Raw genomic sequence first — 21,072 nt, forward strand, 5'->3', positions numbered from 1 at the left:
TCGTTATTGGAGTAAAAAACATATCAACGTGTAATCGACGGATGTAAGACTCCCGCAGGAAAAAAGGGCAAGGTCAACTAACACCATCTTAAGCTCTTCTAGACTTCGGTGTGAAACATATTCCCAACGGCCCGAGTTCTGACGTTTTAGAATAGGCCGTTGAAAATCACACATTTAATTTCACCAAAAATGTGATAATTCTTCTTCCCGAAGTCTCATACTTTGACATTGAAAGTTTTTTTATTTTATTGAAGCAGGGAAAATAATGTGATGATTCGTGACCGAATTTGATTGACACCTGGAAGCATACATCGCTGTCCATCAAACTTGCAAAAACGGCGCGTTCCGGCAGATCGTATCCACGTGGAGACATGTGAAGGACAATGCAATCTGTGAAGATTAAAATTGACGGCACATGGGGATGAGGCATGCCGTGTAACGCGGTATCACCCTTGCATATGTTGAGCTTTCGAAGGTGGAACCTAACCAACTTCTCATAAGGTGTAGAGTAGTTTTTCATTCAATCAACATCCAGGAATGCAGAGCACTCATACTGCATTGACAATGAATTGAAAGAGTTGATTTAAATGCGTCGTAATGTAATCGTCTTGCATTCTATGAACACTGCCGATTCTATTGCGTTCGAGGCAGTTGCTAAGCCGCTAATGCAGAAGTAAGCTATGAGTGATAATTAGTACCTGGCAGATTCCCCATCGCAATAAAGCCGTACTTCAGATTATGCTGACACTTTGGTGTGTGCAGTCGATACTTCCCGATTAGGCATGAAATCCTTAATTAACTTTATAGAAATGGAAGAAATGAATATAGTAATAGTCATAATACAATGTTTTTGATAGCGTATCTATAACTATAACGTTAATTATGAGTATATTACAAGTATTCGAATGTATAGACTAGGTGATAAAATTATCATATCTATTCTTATATACTAACTTAACGCATCAAAATGATTTTGATTATGCATAATATCTTTGGGGTAGTCAATCAAAGTCTGGCAACTTCGATTTCTTCAACGGTGCTGCTGAATGCCACTGATTTTCTTTTCGTAAGATTAGGTGAGGTACTGAAATGTGAGGTATAAAAAATAAATGAGTAACTGGAATAATTCAAAATGCCGTAACGAAATGTACCTGAAATTTCGATCGCTCACGCTTGAACAAAATCTTCAACAATCACCAATACCGAGTTCCAATAATCAACAAATCAGTTACCAGCTTTAAGTACATCATTTCATGCTTACCAGGTTTCAGCGACCTATACAGAACTGCTTACTGAAACTCAGTATCAGTGACAATTTGAGCTTTCGATCGAAACTTCAGATACATATAACGTAGACGTCATTGGTTCTTGATAAATAACATAAAAGAAAGAATATGGAAACAGTTAGTATATGAAAAACAAGGATTGTACTGTGTTGTTCCTTATTTAGTAAATTAGAAGTACGATTGTGGTTACTTGAATATTTTCGAAGAATCGAAGGTTTGTGTTGATTTACATCGCGGAAACATTGCATGTTCGCTGTGTAATGTTGAACAAGTTTTTAAAGTCAACTATATTATTCTATTCTTGATAAAAAATTGCACTAAAATATGAGTACCCGACTGAACTGCAAGTTTATTTGCCTTGAGTATAAAAAATTCGTATATTTAGCGGATGGACTTGTACTGAACATATCAGTTAATACCGTTAATTGAATATTAATTTGCAGTAGTTAATATAAGTGTCAGAATAAAATCTTTGGTTTTGTCCTATTCCAAGCAAAGTTTAGCTAAACAAATAATCATATGTACAAAACTAAGCAAATTGAGGTGAGTGAAACTATGGACGAAGATTATGAGAGTATTATAAGAATTTCTGTAATCATCAGTTGTGTTGATTTGTATGAAACCTTATTTCTATTTGGCTGAATAATACCATGATAGAAACAAACGCTACCCCCAGCCACCGAGATTGTCTGCGACACTTGTTATAAAAACAGCGAAACGGACGAAGAACATTTTTAGGCAAATGAATGATGTGGAACAAACATTGATGAAAACCATTTGACGTTTGCGAGACATACTTCATTTCAATAGTATTTCAACTTACTCTTGTCTACTCTCGTTTCGTGTTACGATTGTAATATCGCCGTCATTACTTCCTTTCAGAGTACTGAATGAGCAGTTATTTTCGAAGAATAATTTGTCTGGTTTTGTCGTTTGATTCAAAACCCATTCAGCATTCGTTGAGTCTGTAGACTCCGATCTTCGTCAGGAATTGAAACGAATAGTTATTAAGAGAACAGTTGTTCCGTATTGTAAGACTTTAATCAAATTCAAATATACGATCTTGTGTATAACATTTGATATGAACAAATTATTTGAAGCAACAAAAAAGGATCTGCTTCCCGTGTTTGCGAAATATATCTTGAAATATAAGCGTTGATTACGATTTTTTTTTCAAAATCAATATTTTAATAGAAAATCAAGTTACTTTTGAACTCTGCAAGGCTGTTCCACAAATATTTCAACTCTAAGAACTATTTTTGATTAATAATAGAAAACAGTTTGATACTTGGAACGATTTTTGAACATTCTTGAAGAATTGTAAGCTTTTGTAACCAACAAATACAAGCGGAACATAAAATAAACATGTACATATTAGGGTTTTGCTTACACATGATCCTGTGACTCGCTCAAGGTTACTGATTTCACGTAGTAACTTCTACAAGAATACGAAACAATATGTAATCAGATTACAGGCAATGTTTTCTAGCTTCATCTAGGACTAACTACTGCATCGGCTTATGTAGACTCTAGATTTCACAGTAAGGTACAATCTGCTTATATAACTGATTGATAGTAATTACTGTGATTATGTATATGAGCGCGCGTAATAATTCCCACGCTTAGCCTTGACTACTTGTACGAACACGAGTTTAATATATTTTTTTTTAATTGTAAAAGAATCACTCACAAAATAACGCGAAAACTAATTTCGCATACTTTCTAAAAATATACAACAGTCGATGCATCTTTTCTAAAAATACTTAGAAACATAAATTGCAAAATAACGATGGATCACTTTGTTCACCAATTATTATCAGTCAAGAATAGTAACAACGGTTTACTACAAAGCTCAATTTTCTAGGATTACACGTATAATTGTAAGGTTTTGTTTCTAGTGATAACTACCGTTGAGGCCATACTGCACGTATTCATTTGAAAAATGCAGGAAAAACAATACTCAGTAACTTACCCGTTACTTTGGTTTGATTGACGATTCTCAAAGTTCTTGTACGAGACATCGGATTCCACTGACGTGGATTTGTTGGGTCTAAAAACGTGATGAATGTATTCACAATGAGTAAAAGCAGCTTCGATTCGAAGTTAGCTGATGTTTTTAGCTGTGGTTGTAAATTCAAAACATACCTGCAGAACAAGAAGTATACAACACCAGCGGTAATTATGAGTAATAACAAAAGCACTGATAGTACAATGATCGCCGCCCAATAACCGCGAGTATCGAATTCTGCCAACATGCCGGATTCCGAACTGTCAGCTAGAATGGATTCCAATGTCACCAAGTCGCTGATTCCCCAAGTGAAGTTAGTACTTTCGACGGTTCTGTAAAAGTAGAAGAAATGTCTAAGTATGTGAACAACGTTATGCAATCGGCATATAGTCAAATACGATCGCGATGCATACGAGACTAGAATTTCGCTGGCCACAGGCTCGGTGATATTCAGTCCGTAGAGGACAAGTCGAAGAAGGGTATTGGTATCGGTTGCTCTTTTTGTCCAGCTGGAGAGTGACTTTGAGGAGGTGAAATTTGCAGCATCGCTTTCGGATATTACAGCCGAAGTGAGCGCTCGAACCCAATATCCTGTACTCGTGCTCAGCTCCTCTACGATGTAATCAACATCTTCTAAAAGGCCACCGCTGATGAATAGAACAGCTACATTGCTACTCGCGAGTGTTCTAACTGTCAGATCTGTTGATGTTTCGAAGGTGCCGTCGGTCGCGGTGACCGTGAATTGGTAACCGTCTTCGGTGTAGACTCCCTGCTGTATGTAGAGTGTTCCATCCGTGTTGTGGATGTAGAATACATCGTCGGAACCACTTCCTAGAGTGTACGTAACCATTGCATTATCATCAATGTCGGCGTCAGTTGCCTGAAATACGGATATTATAGAATAATTAAGAAATTTCTCATTAAAAGAATAATTATTAAAGATTGTTTGTGAATGACAGTCAAATGCTGATTTTCGATTACAGATCTGTTTTCTCAATATGATTGTCAGTGTGCTTGAAAAGTGATCAAGTTCAACTGGATGTCAAAAGGTGTTATGGCCAGTTAGCTTCACCGATGGGAAGAAGTGTGATCTTTTCTGCAGTAGAATTCTTATTAAATAAGTAACTATTTAGAAGCCATACTAACATCCTACCTTCTCTTAATATCTTGGAATGCGTGCACAATGAAAAAATTAGACCATTGAAAGCTAGACGGGGTAATGTCAAGAAAACGTTGACCACTCAGACTTACCCCAAGTTGATAGACGTAGGGAACGAGAATAAGTTGCGCCAGCTCGTATCCAGGGAACCCTATGTAGGTTGGTGTGTTTGAATTCCAAACAGGAGCATTGTCGTTTATGTCTGTGATAATGACAACCAAAATAGTTCTGGTGCGCTCATATGCGATGTTCTCGGTTAAGACTTCATATTCCGTGTCTCGTTTTGATCTGGTAGTCGTCGTGTTGTTCGTAGCATCTGTATCGTTCGGACAGCTCGCATCGATGATCACACGAACTTGAGCCACTGTCATGTTACTGAAGTATGAAGCCTCTCTGTCAATGGCGACCGTGTTGAGGTAGTTGCCGGTAATAGTAAATAAGTCTGGAACGGGAGATTGTCAGAGTATTTGGTAGGAAATGCCAAAAGGTATACCCATGTTAATAGAGGTCAACATCGTTTTTTTTTTAATGCAAGATTCATTAGTAATGATAAAACATATAACCGAGTGAAAGTTCACGACATAGAGTGAATCGTAATAAAAATTATATGATTGAAGTATTACCTTGGCTAGGTGTTTGTGAATAAATAGTATAGTTGCACCCATTATCATCGAGTGGGAGTATATTTTCATGGGCTGACTCTTCTTCAAGTTCGATAATCTGGAGAGCATAACCAAATACGATGTCACCACTGCACTCGGTTAGCGTGCTGATTACAAGAATTACGGTTGCCGATGTACTTAGGCTCAAATCATCGATAGTCGCTAAAATTTGGAATGTGTAAACTCCCGGGCTGATTGCCGCTGTAACTTCTAATGCAGCAGTGTCGCTGTCTATGATGACCCTGGAGGAAAGATCGTCTGCAATATAAAAGTTCTGTTAATGATTCACGAGTGTGATTGCAAAAGTTGTTTGGAAGTGGTCTGCAAAGTTGAGAAGATGTTACCATCGTTAATAGACACAGAATACACAATGGTTCCTTCAGCATTAGTGGCCACTGCTGTTTGCGTCATAAGAACCCCAGTGAAGGTAGAGTCCTTGTCAAATCTGTAGCTACTACTCGAGAAACTCAAGCCAGGAGTAACAGTCGTGGTTGTCGTAACCGTAGTACCATCTTCGGTAGACAAAGTTGTGGTTTCATTTTCCGGTGATAGGGTTGTGGTTAAGCTATCAGTTGCTTCTGTGTTAGTTGTAGCCGAGTAGGATGTAGTCACCGTTGATTCAGTGCAGTCACATTCTTGGGTAACAGTTACAACCGGGCATTCGGTCGTTTCGACTGAAAACCGCAAATGGAATGATACCATCCCGATGTTAACGTAACGATGTTCGGTATGTTCTTTCATTACCTGTAGTCGCGGCCGTTGCAACACTTTCCGTAGTATCAGTTACGCCATCACCGGTACTGGTCGTTGTTGAATTTTCACTTCCGTCAGTAGTCATCGTATAGGTGTTTTCGTATGCAGACGTAACTGTCGTGGAAAAATCGCAGACACATTCGTCCGTGGTGATCGTCGGGCATTCAGTGATTGTGGTAGTTGCTGTCGTTGCTGAATAAAGTAGGAATTTACTGCGTAACCTCATCGTTCATTATGTTCTCAAAAAATCGGTAGTACTATCATCATATAGGTATGAGACACGGATATTTTCAAATGACAATAAAATTCATCTGTGAGTAATTGAAATTCTTACATTCTGTTTCACTTGTCACTGCTGAAATAGTTGCTGTGGATCCCACCGTTGAAGTGACAATGGTCGTACTTTCTCCTGTTGTAGTTGAACTGCATTCCGTAGAAACAATTCCGGGTAAAGCAATGTGCAAAATGGTTATTCCCGTATCTGTGGCGCCAGTTCTTACTGCCTGGAAATATATATGTTTTAAATTTCAAATAAGTGAGACTTTTTAACTTACGGAATAACGTTACTCTATACTCACAGTTAGAGTTAGGATGACGTAGTATTCAGCAAGAAATTCATCAGTCACATTCTGCAGAGTTATGCTAATGGTGGTGTAGTCTTCACTAACGGTGATCAGGAAATTGTCTTCGTAACCTGCGATTGTACGCTGTATTAGCTTTATCAGATTGCTATCTTCAACTGGTGACGTTGATGTTAATTTATTCATGGCGTTAATCAAATTATCGGTCCCGCAATGCGCATAGCATGTTTCAGAGTAATGAGTATGACGAATCCACATTGAGTGCTGGATCCCGATGTGTTTATGATCCAGATTCGATAAGGTCGGAGACTTTCTTTCTTCATTTGGAAGATAACTTATCCATAATCTACATGGTTAATTTTTTTTTGATTCAACTTACTCCCTATATTGTCAACGATTGTGAATGACGTTGTATTACTGGCTCCTTGACTCAAGGTGATGTCGCCTTGATTGAAGACCACCGTTGTGCCATTTGCCTGAAAATTTTAAGATAAGTAACGATTGGAAGTACACGTGAACAAATAATGCGATTCAATTGATCAACGGTTGAGAAAAAACCTCAGAATCTTTGATCAAAATAATATTTTGAGTGTGAATGTAATAGCGTGAGTGCAATAGTGAACGAGAACATGAATGAATAATCCGGTGTTTCCAGTACCTCTTCGAAAGTGAGACCGGAGAGATCCGAGATGTAAATCGGATACGTGAATATTGGACTAGAGGGAGTACTGTTTTCTTCATCCACGCTGATAGTAATGTTCGTTTCAGAAGTCAAAGCAGGTGTACCGGTATCCTGCAATGAATCGAATTCATGTAAAACACGTCGAGCTGTTTGAGTGCGCCACATGTGAACAATCCAAATTAAAATATTAACAAGTATAAGTCTTTTCCATCTGATACTAAACGGAATCGAGGAGCAGCGTGCATTCCTTGGCCTGGGAAATTTCGATCGCTGCAATGTTTCTCATTCTTGCGTAACATAACAAAGGGTTAATGGATGCTAGATTTTTTTAGTGGATTACCGTTGCGTAAATCTTGAAAGTTACATCTTCTTCGATATTTAGAAGAGCCGTAGTCAATAGCTGAGCATAATGTAGTTTGGTATCTGATGTATCTTGAGATAACCACGATGCAGAAAACCCATTAGCATTGGGATCAGAAGAGTTTAAAGTGAAACTGATATTCGTATTCGTGAGATCGATGTCCTTAGCAGAAATTGTACCGAATAGTTGTACAGAGAATCCTGATGGGAAAGGCATTGGAAGCTCGTAAGTATAAGGAGCATCCTGGAACTCGGGATAGTTGTTGTTTGTGTCCGTTATCGGTTGATAGATTTCCTGACGGCAATTCGAGAAGAGATGTGTTAATGAGTTTCAAAGTGTGCCGTTGATAGAAAATCGGATACCGCATCATCAGACTTACTAGTGATCGGGTGTTGACTGAACATACGAATGTTATAGTGACGAGCATCGTCGTTGTGGACTAAAACATTGAGAATAAATAAAAAAGATTGGCAAGACGGACGGATATGAATTATATTGTAATGCTATGTTGTTCTCAAATTTGAGGATTGACTGCTACCTCGAGCTCTTCGTATTGTGAAAAGTAGTCGGTCAGGGTTACGATGAATTGTCCGTCTTCCAGAACCGGCTGCATGTAGAAGTACCCACTGTCACTATCAGCCACAATAGTGCTAATACTTGTAATCGAAGAAGCCGTCATATTAAGCAGAACCGTTCCTGATTCAGACGTGTCATCTATAGCGTCCAGAACGAATCCAAAACTCCAATACGTATCCGACAGTTCCGTTCCATTTTCATATGACAGCGCACAAGCTGAAATAGTATCGGGTGATCGTCTCAATAACTTTTATGAGTATGAAAGATTTAAATCACATAACGAAAACAGACTGAATTATTTTTCAAGTGTGCTTTCGTGAGCACATGACGCGTTAGTTTATAATTAAGTGTGACTTCATCTGGTCGAAACGCGTAGGGATAAATTATCGACGAATCGTCGTATCAGCAATTTTCAAGCATGCATATCCATTTAAACGGATTAACAAAAATAAAAGTATACCCTAAAAGGCTTTATTTCGATTTAAATTTCACAAGACTTATATGTCTCACATTTGAATTCCTTATATTTATTAATCGATGAAAATATCTAACTCTCTCGCATGAAGAGCTTTTAAAATTCCAACTTTGATTTAATCTACGACTGTGATTAAAATTTGTTCCGTATGAGATAAGTGAAACTGTGGTAATTATAGGAAGTATTTAGGGTGTTACATGTGGTAACCCACATGAATTTCGTTTTTCAGAATTTGCCGGCATCAGAGGGTACTGACTCAGGTGCGTGAGAAAAAAAATTGTAGACGATAACAATGAATCTAAATTTTACTCATACTTCCGTTATGAGTTTATTAAATCTTATCTAATCATTTGTTAACTTGATAAGCAACTGTATTCTGAAACTGCTGAAAATAAACTCGTGATTTAAAATATGATGTCGAGTTGTATTTTTTCCGATTTACGAAGTAGAGTTCGTTGCGAGTAAGTTTGGATAATCCGTATAATCGGTATACACGTTCATTAATAGGTGTAATATTTTATCCGACACTGTAGCTTGCTTTGTCGTCAGGATTGACAGTCCGAAGGTCTAATCCGTTGACGTGACCCCTCGATATACATATTTACATCACAAAATATTGTAGGCTACGGATATAACTAGTAAGGAACAAGTAGATGAAGAACTGTCTCGTTCTACTTATTGTTAGTTGCTTGGTTGCATCCTTTTATATCCTCACGTTATACTCCACCAAGAGTTTCAGACAGGGATGCAACAAAATGCACCGTAATTTGATAGAACTGATAATAATTCTTATAAAAATTCCTCCCCACTGTAAGACTGATTACACGAAGTATAGTTGACTACGATTAACAAAATTGCACAACACATATTTTGCTTACTGGCCTGTCCATTAGCCGCGTAGATGAAACTGGCACATATCGCAATGACGGATATCCGATGAAGGATACTCATCGCGCTTCTTTGACATAAAACTGTCACTATAGTATTGTAAGAAAACCGTCGTCGTCGGTTTGCTTTGTCGAAGTGTAACGATTAGACTGATACACTGAGAGCTGACCACAAACAGCCATCTCCGTATCTAAGCATCGATAGTGATAAGGTCTTTGTCACGGGCGATAAAAATTAGACTCGATAATCGGTAGAGTAACATTGACTCTGTGTGTATACATATATAGACTAATTTTTACACCGCCTAATGTTGTCCCGGATTTAATTTTATTAAGTGCTTTTCCATCTCACTTTAATGGGTGGGTAATAACAGATATGCTTATCCTGTCTATGTACGATACTTTGAAGGTATCAAGATTCTAATTTTCGTGTTTCAGTTTCCAATTTTTTGTCAATTTTATTCGGATTATTAATGAGACGATTATAACGAATAAAAATGAACTTTCGTTATGAAGTAAATTGATTTTGAACTATATGTAATTTTTTCATTCGCGACATAGTCCTACCTTTTTTGAATTTTCTTAACTTTTATATTGCTGCTTCGAGACTACGTTGTACGTTGAACTTTTCGACGTTCAAAAATGTTAATTGACAGACACACGAAAGAAATATTTTCGACAAAATAATTTGTTGTCTCCTTTCTACCTTTCTCTTTAATACCAATTGCTTTCGGTTTTCCTTGTTATCAAATTTCATTTCACCATGTTTTTCGAGTTTTGCATTTTTGTTCTCATTTCCAAATACTCGATCATCTTTATTTTTACGTAATAAATTCTTCAACATAATTTGCAATATATAATAATTCGTATTTCACAACGTAACGGTATCGGCGATTTTGCAAATTTACAACCTCCCATTCTCATGATATCTTTATCCAAACTATATTGAACATTGAAGGGACGAAAGCTATTTATCATAGACATATAGAAACCATTCGTTAATGCTTTTTTTGTTGAAAGGATTCAAAAAATGAGGTAACTTTTATTTTTCACCCTACCATTACGTCACGCAATACAACCACACTGCACCGAAGACAGCGACTGCGGTTTCAAATACTGTGATAGATTTAACCGTCGAATCAGCAGAGTTGTGAGTGATTACGAGATTACTTCGCCAAATTTTAGTGGATTAGCCGTTATCTTCGTGCACTATCTCTTCACTAAATTAATAATAGAATACCAATAAAACGGACGTGAATTAATTATCATAAATGAAGGCAAACCATATGTTCGCCTGGAATTTATCTGACGTTGATTAACTCACCTTCACGGTATTAGAGATCCAGTTTCGTTTTGCAGCTCAAACAATATTCAATTTAGTATTTTCACACTTCAAAGTTGAAATGTGCATTCTTAGAGGTGCAGCTTCGTTGGACAGCTGAAAGATATTCTACCAACAGATTACACCGAATACTGACAGAACGACCGACAGCTCTGCCAATACAACCAACGATCACGTTTTTACAATGCTTCAAAAACGACATTGGTACTTTATCTCACGATCACGGTACGAGCCAATCACTGTGGCTTTTAAGGTGCTTCAACAATTACACTCTGACATCAAGTTTTGAGGATTCATGACTTTTTTATAAAAGGGATCATTCGTTTAACTAAAAATTCGATTATCGTGTTGTGATTCCATTATCCAACAATGTAAAGGGCCAAAATATTATTGTATGGTTTTTTGGATACAGTCAGCTAGTCGTAAAATTCTTACTAAGCATCGCCTCATCGGTGAGGAGATTAGGAGTAAGGATTATTGTACAGAAAGCTTATCTCGTAGACTGTCAAGCCCACATAGATCATCCTCGTTCTAAGTTAACTTAGCCCAATCTGTATAATATTCGGGTTCTTGATATGAACTTAACGGTGTCTTCGTTTTTCTGCTGTCTGAATGATAATTTGTCAAATTGTGAAGAAGGTTATTCAGACTTTTATCTACCGACATGAATGATGTATTTAAAGATGGGGAATTGATCTGCCAGAATTGTGGATAATCAATGTGATGTATAATACATGTCAAATGTTCGGTATCTACTTTCTTTGTTATACAGCGATAAGTCGATTTACAATACGTGTAGACGAATTTTGTGGTATGGTTATACTCTTGGGCTCTTCAAATTGCAGCCTGAGATTGCATGTTGGAGCTAGTCTGCGAGACCGTAATAAACCGTTAATATAAGCAAGGGGCCAAAAAGGATACGCCATGCAAGGCGTTAGCTAATCGTAAGACACGGACGTTCTATCGAATATCTCATGCGTTTTAACATAATGTATTTTAATTGAAGGATATCACGTACAACTGTTTGCACTGCAAAATATGTTACAGATAACCACTGGAATATACTATCGGAGAATAAATTTATTTCCAACAGATAGATTAATTTCTAATGGATATCTTTTGCATCTGCAGTCAATAACGGATATTAATCACGCATGTGATTGATGCGATGATTCGCTATTTCATGGTTGTTCACGCGTAGAATCAGTTAGAAGTTCACTTTCGGGTTTGTACACGTGTAGAATATTGGGACAATTTATATATATCGCCGTGACGCTACAGACGTATTGTTACAATAAGATGCATTAAATCATCGAGTGCTAATTGTAAGTGAGAAGAATATAATCGATCGCGGGCTAATCCACGTTGTCAGCACTTGCTTGAGACTTCAAACTGAATTTATTATTGCAGAATGTTATGATACGGCCGCGAGGCTTTGAATGTAGTTAAACGCAGTCTTTGTTTGGAATAATCAATGAGGAGAAGTGAATATGTTACAAAATTATACGTGAAGCTCTTTGCGAAGCTCATCGTTTCATCTTCAGCTTTAATATTCAAACTAAATAATTCACAGTATTACAAACTCAGATGACTGGTTAATTAATAAAGCCCCACTTTCAGTAGACTGGAATTTCAGGTGGAGTATGAGTTGATAATTCTTGATTGAAGTTCGGTGCAAGTTAACTAACACACGGTGATCCGTCTCGATATTTCTCGGGACGTTTAAATGTGCTGAACAACAATAGAGTATTGCCCGATTTGCATCGATAGCTTTAATAAATGATGTTTAGTACTTAGAATAATGTGTAATGTATATCAGAAAAAAATGATTTCCGGAAACGCAAAGTTTCGTGAAGGGCGGATCGGAGTGCTCAATTCGTATTTTACACTTCATTTATCTTTAGTAAAATGAAATCGGTTCAAACTTTGAGAAATAATGGTATTGGCAGTTGTGTTTGCGGATTTGCTCAAAAAAAGTTCGAAAATTGATGTAAAGATACGAACAACATCCGACTCAAGTGTTAGTAGCGTATTGCAACCTTAAGATCTTATTGGACGGATATTCCCAACCAAAAGTGAGCTGCGGTGAGAATATTGAACACTTTGCGATGAGATAACAATCTGAAAAAAATCAATCATAACCCAGTTGATAAGATAATTCGATTTGAATAATAACAATGCCAAAAAGTTGTTAAATAATTGTTTAAACAAAAATTTGTTTAAAAAATCTCTAGTGTAATTTTTTTTATTTAATATAAAATGAATTCATTGATTTTTCTGAATGATTATGCATTTTTTTGGAATTTTCGGGGATTGTGTTCAATATTCTCACCGAGATTCAATTTTGGTTGGGAATATTCGTCCAATAACACGTTAAAGCAGGTGAGATTTTGTTGTATGTTCAGTGTTTTCATCAATTATTCGCACTTTATAGAGCCAACCTACAAGCACAATCATAAGCTTTATCACAAGCAAAAGTTTTAAGAGATTTCAACTCCCAAAAAGAGTAAGAATTGTAAGATACTATTTAACATATTTTACGAATGTCTGACATGTTCTGGATAAAAATCATCACATATTTTTTCAGTGATCAACTGACTCGCCGAGTCAAACGTTTCAGTGAAATCCAGCGCTACTTCGTTACACGACTTTCAGTGTAGACTTCAATTATTGCACTGATTTTTAAAATAACAATTTGAGATTGTAGGTTATGTGACTAGGTTTGACTCTGCAGTTTAAATTTTACTGAAATGGCTTTCAACAGAAGTGCAAGATTCCTGAGTTCTGTAGGACAAACGCCCCCCGTTGTTGGACCAGGAACCTATGAGCCTCTTGAGCTTTTCAAAAAATCGAGAGACCCAGGTACGCGCAAATTACGAAATTCGGTCCGAACATTGAAACCAGAGTCTGTGTTTCTGTGGTTGTCGGATCTAAAAATCATCCGTAGTTTCGATTTCAAGGCTTTTGTTTAGTCGTAGAAATGATCAATCCATGCAATCTATAAAAAGTTTTCAGAACAGGTCACCTGATTCTTCACAGAAGGCATCTATGCGTTTCTGTCAAGTGCAACGAGAAATACGTTATCTGTGACCAAAGACGCAATTTGCTTCCCTGGGCCAGGAGCTTATAACGTAAAAGAATTTCAGAAGCATGTACCAGTACGTTGATCAAATTCTAAATTCTCCTGAATCTTGCGTCAAGAGAAAAATATTCATTGAGTCAAATAAATCAGTACCTGCTCCGTTACAAACAAGATATTTGTGATACTGATTCACGTAGATTCAGCTAGAGCAAATAAGCTGAGGTCGATTTCAGCATGTATTTCTAGGTTGCTCTACCTTGTATTTATTCTTGTAAAATGAATATTCGATAGGTCAGGAGATGGTTGCCGGTTTGTCCGATTCGATGACATATTTATCTCAGTGTGCATCGTCATTAACTTTCAGATTATTCCCGTCGCAATTAAATCATCCGATAATATCGCAATATCTCGTTTATTTGATACAATCTAATCCTGCTTGGACACAGAACAGTTTATCAATTCGAATCTTCGGCACATGAAAGGAAATTTACTTGTAAAATTTGCTTTGGATGACAACAAAAAGTATTTGCCATGCTTACTTTAGGGTGGTTGTAGTATCGACTTTACCGACAGTCGGTCGAAGGATCAAGCTCAGTATGGCCCTGGGCCTGGCAACTATAGACTGCCGGATGATGTGTTCAAACGATCGCCTCCCAAGCAGCGGACTCACCCAGGAACATGGCGGGGTGCTCCTGGAGCGGTAAATACCAATTTCAGTTATCTTGGGACGGTAAAAAAGGAGCCTGTACTAGTTTTTCAGTGTTCTTTCGCTGGTTTAAGCTGTACTTGGGACCACCACCACGATCAATCATGGCAAGTGCAGTGTCTGTACCAACGCATCGAGACGCGAACGGATACGATGTAAACAACTTTGGTTGTTTGGTGAAAAATTTACCGGATGAAAACGAGCCTTCGCTCTTTTACGACATTCCCAGAGAGGTGCGCGACTGAGATTTATGGTCGACAGTATGTCGTATTAATGATGAATGAATCTTAAGTAAAATACTGTTTGTTTTAGGAAGCTAATTTGACCACCCGGACATACAAGGGAAACTTTTGGAGCCGTATGACCGGTAGGGATGATAACTCCAGACTCTCTTGTGGTGCGGGACCTGGAACATACGATTTGCAGAAACCTGAAAACCCTGGAAAACTACTGGCGGAAAAGCTGAGGGAGTCGAGGAGGAAGACTTGCAAACAAACGCGATACATCGAAGCTGTGTTCACGAAAAACTTGCGGGAGGTCAAAGATTGGTTTCACTTCTGGTTTAGAATTGTTATCTCATCATTCTGTGATCGATTTCCGGGTTATCAGACATCGTATATCCTTAGATTGGCAACTTACCGACTCACCTTCATCCATCTTGAACCGTAGGGCCACCCAGCACCCAATGCATACGCCATCCCGAAAAGCCCGTTCGATACTCAAGAAATCTCCTGCGAGTGCCAAGAGTACATTTTTAAGCCACCTCCGTTTGGACAAGGCGCCAAGGTTTGCCCAAGTCAAGTTGCTGAAACATAAATTTTCCCTTTAAGCGGGTTGGTTTTTAAAAACCGGAGGTGTTTTGCGAAAGAGAATATGTTCATGGTGGAGTCTTGTCGCAATAAATCACTACCACTCTTGGAATAATCACCAATTGTCATTCTTCTGGTATCACGTATCCTCTGGTCGTACACCTAAAACAATTTCTTGAATTACTTATCGTTGCATTTGCAGAGGTTCGTGAACGTCACCGACGAGAATCCAGCCCCTGGTTCGTACAATCCAATGAAAAGAAAATGCTGTCCTGGTTCGATAATATCCGCGCCATTTGGATCCCTGGCATCGCGTTTCAAGTCAGCTGACGGCACGTTATCGCCAGGTAAAAGTCGTGTTTCTTTAGCGATTCTCTAGCTCTTGAAATAAATTTTCATTCATGTTTATCAGGGCCAGGAGAATATTTTCCACCAAACGATGGTCTGGCTTATGAAGCGTGCAAAAAGTGCCGGAGAAACTACGTCAAGTTGGGTTTCAACTCGTCGGTTAGCAGGACCTCAGCTCTCGTCGGTTCGGATGGTCCCGGACCGGACAAGTACCCAACGGATATGGACAGAAAAGTAACTCCAAAGTCGGTACATCACTCGGTATTCAAGTCAACCACGAAACGGTTCAAGTATACACAAAAAGTCAGTAAAACAGGTGGAGTCTAGTACATATTAAATTACTTTGAATAACTTGCCATGCTGGGATTGGTTTTCCACGGAGTGTGTATCGCCAGTAAGTAAGCGGTGGGTGATAAATTTGTGGAAGAGACCGAGGTTATCGACTCTCGGTAGCTTGTCAGAACTCGCGAGAAAATGGAAAGAAGTTCTTGGGCAGCGAAGCCAGGTGTCTGGTAGTCTTTGAAACGGAAGCGCAAATGAAAAACAGGTGCATAATTACTATGTCACGAGTAGCTCTCGAGGCGCCCCTAATTACACGAGTCAAAGAGAGTGTAATTAACCGAAGTTTTGGACAGTCCAACTGAGCGAGGGTGCTTAACGTGTACCATCTGAAACCTCTTTATAAGCTACGTATAATTACAATTTAATTGCTGGGTATGGAGGTAGAACTGAATGGTTTGCGAATTTTATAATATGTCTTAGCATGTACACGAATTGATGTTGTCGGAAATAATTCTGCGGCTACACGGCAAAGGCTTGTAACTTGGAACCGGTTAGTTTGGGATATTTCCGGAGTTATGCCCTTGAAAATAATTTTGCAGCTTTAATTGGTCAAAGACGATTTACAATGTTTTGGCAATAATGCGACAATTTACTTGAAGTGTGATTTTATAAAAATTTTACAACTTCTTGGGATGAAGAAATTCTTGATTTTCACTATCCTGAAATGCTTGTATTGACATTACACGTTTTTGCAAGTTGATTTTAAATTTTGTACTCATGTCGATTCTTTGACATATTCTTGAATGGCTTGCAAATTAAAACCAAGCATAGCCAACTTCACTATTTCAAAGACAAAAAAGTTGAATTCACGTTAATCTCCTTCGTCAATTTCGAACATCATGCGTTATGTTTAGATTCTTAGACGCCACTTTCAAAAATTGAAAAAATGTTACCATGTTTCGCAATTACAAACCTTGTATTATGGGCTGATTGAATAGTAATGTGGAACCAAGTTCCTTGGTCCCTTGCAATTGGTCTTATGGTTGGATTGTACTGGTTTTCATATCCGGAGTTGGTTTCGTATAGAGCGTGTGCGTAATTCTTGCAATCGCAACGCAATTCCGCGAATCTTCGAGTTTCACTAAGGATTAATAATTATAACCGTAACATGGAGGGAGACCATCAATATTCGACTAATTAGGGTCAGTCTAGTGGTAATAAGTCAGGCGATGCATCTATCTGAGGTAGCCGATACCGGGATGCAATTTCGCCGTTAATTGAGAGGGCGCCGCACCGGCTTTCCCTCCATTCGATCGTCCGGACGGTGTCCATGGGCTATCGCTGGGCTAGCCTGCCCATATAAATGTTCCAACTAAACCTGCCGATAAGCGCTAATCGATAAACCGGCTATTCCACTATAATTGTGTCTTGTTAAATTAACGGTGTCGCATTTCTTCGCTGTCTGGATCAGGGCGCGGTATTCGAACATCCGTACATATATACACGTCCACCTGATACATCTTAAACAAGGAGAAGCTTCCTCTGCACTTTTTCTAACGGTGACATCTGGGTTTGTCAGAATTTTGAACGATTTATTCCAATGCCAATTTTTATGTTTTTTATTTCTTCGTTTCGATTTTTATAGCCATGCTGTAGTGTTTTCAGGTACTCAACACTCATATTTTCTAAATAATACCAGATCATCGATGTTGTTAAAAAGTAAAGATTTCACAGTTGGATCTTGGGTCTAGGAGAGAAAAAATTCTTTGAGATGTTTAAAAAATATTTTTGAACTCGTATATTTGATCGAGTATTTGTAGGTACTCACCTGCAGTATACTGGTTGCTATACGCAATGCAGAGAGAAATATCTCGCCCATCGGCTGCAGGAATCGTGCGAATCACGTGCGAATGTAGGGAGGCAGAGAAAAACAGAGGTGGAGCGAATGGAATATAGGGTAGTGAAAGAGAGAGAGAGAGATAGAGATAGACGAGTAGCAAGGGAGACATCGACACAGAGAATTGGCTCGAATTTCCGGATCGGTGAACTGGAAGTGATTTCTCTGCACGCGTACCTATATTGACGTGAAACTCACACTAGAATATGGAAATGACCTTAGCGCGTAGAACAGTATATATACCCACACATGCTGAACCGAAAACGCACAGAATGTCATTTCCGGGACTTTGAGTTATGAGCGTCGCGGTTGTCCGCGTTCGATTAACCGCCAAATGGAAGGCGGTGAACAATCGTGCCCACTTTTCGTCGGTTCGCATTAATTGTCTGCGATTCTTGCGTGAGCGCGAATATTTCGTTGGTTGAAACATTTTTCCCTCACGAGAGTATATCTAAAAACTTGGCTGACATTTGCACAGCTCTAAAATATTTAATGGAAAAGAGAATTGCTAAGTGCCAATTATTTGAAATAATAATTACATAGGTTTGCCTTAATTGCCTGCGATTCTTGCGTGAGCGTGAATATTTCGTTGGTTGAAACATTTTTTGTTCACGAGAATATATTTAAAAACTTGCTGGCCGATATTTGCGCCGCTCCGAAATATTTAATGGAGAAGAGAGTTGCTAAGTGCCAATTTTTAATAATAAAAATTAGGTTATCCTATGAAAGTGTTACCTCATATGTCACATCGCTGATATAATTGATCTGTGAAAGGGGATATTCATATTTCCAGCAATTGGCACTTAGCCTCTTTCACATTTTCACTCTTTACTAGACCATCGTCGTTCATTTCCCAGCTTGAAAATGGAAAGAAAACGTTCATATAATTCAAGATTATGAGACAAGTAACAATGTTCCAAAATTCCAAGATTCTTTGTTCACTTGTTCCCTCAGCCGAACATTCATTTTTTTCAGAAGTATATGATCACATTTAAAAATATTTATCTTCAAGCTTTGACTATTTAGTATATTGCCCAAGACGTAGAGATGCTGTCGTGTTAAGTCAATCGACTGTTTCCAGGTTGTTATTTGCAGAAAATAAAAAAAAAAAATTGAAAAACTCATGATTACAATAGTATTGCAAGGAATAATTTTAATTTGGGTACTAATTAGAATTGTTAAATATCTTAAATATGTTTTTAATGAACAGGAGTCAGTGGCACCAAATGCTTACGATGTAGCAACGGCGTACAATGCGTGTCACAAGCCTTGCGAATTTCTGAAATGTCCTGATGATGCGCCATTTAATTCGAAGCAAATTCGTATGCCGGATGTACCGAACTGGATGGACATAAACGTCCCTGGTAAGAAACTTATCTACGCATATAAGAAAAAAAAATAGATGGTGAATCTGGTTGTTCTTAATAAGCCAGCACAACTTCTGGACTCGTTCAGATGCGAATTTTTCATTTATAGTGAGAACCCAACGTTTCATCTTTGGGATATTATAATAACTTGCCTTATTCTCCTTTCTTCTTTGAGGAAGAAGGAGTAAGAGGTTGAAATTTATAATACGTTCAGCGTAAATTTCATGCGAATACTGTTATATGACGAATATGAAAAAAGTGTGGTTGATAATAATCAAATATTGTATGGAATCTAACATCTATACTCACGCGATGGAGGGTGATTCCCTTTGACTGACGTAGCTTTTACGATCTCGTATCGAGATATCGAGCAAATTTTAACCGTATGTATCGAGTAATAGGTCCGGGTTTGACCAACATGAGGGGAGACATATCCAAGAATGTGAAGGGTGGTTCGATTGCCCACGGGCGAAGATTCAGGAAGGCGGTTACGGAAACGGGTCCAGGACCACAGGATTACTGTGTAAGTCAAAATTCGTAAAGTTCCACCGCTGTCTTCCTTATCCTATTTCAATCAGCGCGCATTAAATTCTAGTTATGATAAATATGCGCATCACACGTGTCGCCCACACATGTCAACCACATTTTCTGTGTTTAGCTTCATCCGTATTCGGCGTCTTCAATTCTGCAGAGACACTTTAACGTCACTCTTGGTAAGCCAAAAGTGCTGAAGGATTTACAACCACCCGAAATCCCCTGGGTACGTCGACTGAGGACGAAAAAAATTCTCCGTTCATTCAGCAAAGCCGTTGCAGAGAAGAACCACGCATTCTGCAACTCGCACAGACATTAGTGCCTCCTTTTTTTTACACATACGATTTGATCATTTCTTTTTTTACATTTTTCTTTCGCCGAAGTGCTTTTTTTAACAATGACATTACGAAATATTTGTATAATTCAATTGTTGATAAAATAAATCAATTTACAACTACACTTTGATTTTGAATCGATTGCAGACATAGAATTATACTGTCACGCTTGATCAAAATTTGATGCATTGCCAGATGATCCAGATGCCAGAAGTTTTGAAAAACTCGAACTCTCAGATAGAGTGAAAAGAGAAAAAAATTGCCTAACGAGTACAGCCCCGAATTTCTTACTTTATGGCTGCAGTAAAGGCCCCCCTCCCGAGTGGGGCAATTTAATTAACAAAAAACGCACCAGGGAACGAGACAGTGTGGGACAAGGAACGGCTGATAACGTCAGTCAGGAGCTACTCAATATGGGGTGTGATTCACCCCGTGATAGCGCGTACGGGCGCGATCCCCCCCCTGCGGGTGAAGATGCCCATTGTGCCTCTTCAAGAAAGAAGGCACTCGATCAATACTGGACAAAAGTTGAAGTATCTGCCACTTACCCTAGCCCGCAACCCGATTCATACTGAAATCAAAATCGGTGTCCTTTGTATAGCACTTTAAACTAGGGTTGTCACAGGCTTGAAGCTGCGTCACTGGTCGGTGCTGAAATGCATATTGAATATCAAGGACAGGTGAGTGTTGAACAAAACATCCAATTAACCGAAAACGTTTTTCAGTATTTCTCAACCAGACGATTGTGTACTCGATATACGATGTAACGTAAATTTGTTCAGGCGAGAGAGAGGGCGTCATTATTGAAAGGTTGAAGGATTAAACAGAAAAGCTCGTTGGAGACCCAGCGGCCCTTATACTTGTTACACATATTAGAAGGGGGACTAGTCCACAGGATAAAGAGGATTAACCCTACTGCCGTGATTTCACCCTGACACCG

At 38.4% G+C, this 21,072-nt stretch overlaps 2 protein-coding genes across 4 annotated transcripts; one reads left to right on the forward strand and one right to left on the reverse strand.

Annotated features, from left to right (window-relative positions):
- Positions 1–831: 831 nt before the first annotated feature.
- On the reverse strand, positions 832–9,562 carry LOC124298307 (protocadherin Fat 3-like). 3 transcript variants are annotated; one of them, XM_046750151.1, is made up of 18 exons: positions 9,422–9,562; positions 8,031–8,284; positions 7,872–7,931; positions 7,472–7,786; positions 7,108–7,242; positions 6,829–6,925; positions 6,447–6,562; positions 6,203–6,371; positions 5,860–6,060; positions 5,460–5,789; positions 5,077–5,373; positions 4,546–4,895; positions 3,708–4,174; positions 3,432–3,626; positions 3,259–3,336; positions 2,677–2,724; positions 2,110–2,265; positions 832–1,084 (listed from the first exon to the last, which is right to left on the reverse strand). In XM_046750151.1, the coding sequence occupies exons 1-18, from the start codon at positions 9,492–9,494 to the stop codon at positions 1,006–1,008; spliced, it is 3,420 nt and encodes a 1,139-aa protein (XP_046606107.1). In that variant the 5' UTR covers positions 9,495–9,562; the 3' UTR covers positions 832–1,005. The 3 variants fall into 3 exon arrangements, with proteins under 3 accessions (XP_046606107.1, XP_046606115.1, XP_046606125.1); XM_046750159.1 differs by lacking the exon at positions 2,110–2,265; XM_046750169.1 differs by lacking the exons at positions 2,110–2,265; positions 2,677–2,724.
- Positions 9,563–14,642: 5,080 nt separating this feature from the next.
- Positions 14,643–20,141, forward strand: LOC124298497 (sperm-tail PG-rich repeat-containing protein 2-like). Its single transcript, XM_046750591.1, has 8 exons — positions 14,643–14,793; positions 14,873–15,097; positions 15,230–15,346; positions 15,572–15,716; positions 15,782–16,020; positions 19,107–19,260; positions 19,665–19,786; positions 19,922–20,141. Exons 1-8 carry the CDS (start codon positions 14,665–14,667, stop codon positions 20,114–20,116), a joined length of 1,326 nt encoding a protein of 441 aa, XP_046606547.1. The 5' UTR covers positions 14,643–14,664; the 3' UTR covers positions 20,117–20,141.
- Positions 20,142–21,072: the final 931 nt, after the last annotated feature.

Source organism: Neodiprion virginianus, chromosome 1 (genome assembly GCF_021901495.1).
Source record: "Neodiprion virginianus isolate iyNeoVirg1 chromosome 1, iyNeoVirg1.1, whole genome shotgun sequence".
NCBI classification, from domain to species: domain Eukaryota; kingdom Metazoa; phylum Arthropoda; class Insecta; order Hymenoptera; family Diprionidae; genus Neodiprion; species Neodiprion virginianus.